This window comes from Cyprinodon variegatus, unplaced genomic scaffold, assembly GCF_000732505.1.
Source record: "Cyprinodon variegatus isolate N-32 unplaced genomic scaffold, C_variegatus-1.0 Scaffold2670, whole genome shotgun sequence".
In the NCBI taxonomy this organism is placed as follows: Eukaryota; Metazoa; Chordata; class Actinopteri; order Cyprinodontiformes; family Cyprinodontidae; genus Cyprinodon; species Cyprinodon variegatus.
In genome coordinates this window covers 16,562-17,729 of record NW_015153123.1, presented here as the reverse complement: position 1 = coordinate 17,729, position 1,168 = coordinate 16,562, and the positions used below count along the sequence as shown (strand labels likewise).

Genomic DNA, 1,168 nt, shown 5'->3' with positions numbered 1-1,168 from the left:
GCTCTCACAGCTCTGCTTTCATAGATCAGCTCTCATAGATCAGCTCTCATAGATCAGCTCTCACAGCTCTGCTTTCATAGATCAGCTCTCATAGATCAGCTCTCATAGATCTGCTCTCACAGCTCTGCTCTCATAGATCAGCTCTCATAGATCAGCTCTCATAGATCTGCTTCTTCTCTCTAGATCTTCTAATGATGGAAGAGCAGAACTTCATGATGTTTTTTTCATTGATTTGATGTTAAATCATAATTATTTCATTTCTAACATGAAGGAATATCCTAAAGGTGCAACCAGAGGGCCCCCTCACAGCTGGGGCCCCTAACCAGCAGGCCCCCTTACAGCTGGGGCCCCTAACCAGCAGGCCCCCTCACAGCTGGGGCCCCAAATCAGCAGGCCCCCTCAGAGCTGGGGCCCCTAACCAGCAGGCCTCCTCACAGGTGGGGCCCCCTAACCCAACACATATGTGACGAGTTGGGAGTGAGACTGTGTTGAACCAGCAGGCCCCCTCAGAGCTGGGGCCCCTAACACAGCAGGCCTCCTCACATGTGGGGCTCCTGCTGGTTTCGGGAACCCAAGAAGTGATCTCCTTTCCCTGTAAGTCCGCCCCTGGGCTCCACGCAGCTCCACGCAGCTCAGATTTTTCACAGACTCCACCGTGCACGCACTTGGCTCCTGTTCAAGCGCGCCCCCGTCACATTCCGTCACTGATTGACCAACAGGAACACGCCCATCGCGGCGGCCAGTGCGCATGCGCTGAAACAGCAGCGTGTAAAACTTTGCAGCAGTTGGTGAAGTTTAGAAGCTGCTGCTCCTCTGGTGGAGGAGAAGCTCTCTAGATCCTCCAGGAGAAGCTCCTCACAGACCCAGCAGCTGCTCCACTGGCCGCCCTGCGCTGCCCCTCCCCCGGCATGAAGATCCAGTTCGCCCCGCTGAACGTGCCGCTGCAGAGGAGGCTGCAGACCGCCGCGGTGCTGCAGTGGCTCTTCTCCTTCCTGGCTCTGGGTGAGAGGTTCTGATTCTGCCTGGAGGTTCTGCTCGGTCCACCAGCTTCCTGCTGGATCCAGAACAGGAACCAACTCCTTAGAAAGCCTTTAGATCAGGTACCAGAGAGATCATCACAATCTGAGGAGGTTCTATGGACTCCAGGAGATCATCTACAGACCCAACA

At 55.2% G+C, this 1,168-nt stretch overlaps 1 protein-coding gene across 1 annotated transcript in view; it reads left to right on the top strand.

Moving 5' to 3' along the window:
• Nucleotides 1-758: 758 nt before the first annotated feature.
• Nucleotides 759-1,168, top strand: part of LOC107081013 (2-acylglycerol O-acyltransferase 2-A-like) — a 16,405-nt gene continuing 15,995 nt past the window's right edge. The window contains exon 1 of the mRNA XM_015369227.1: nucleotides 759-1,002. Within this exon, the coding sequence (XP_015224713.1) occupies nucleotides 909-1,002 (94 nt within the window). The 5' untranslated portion in view covers nucleotides 759-908. The remainder of the gene's footprint in view (nucleotides 1,003-1,168) is intronic.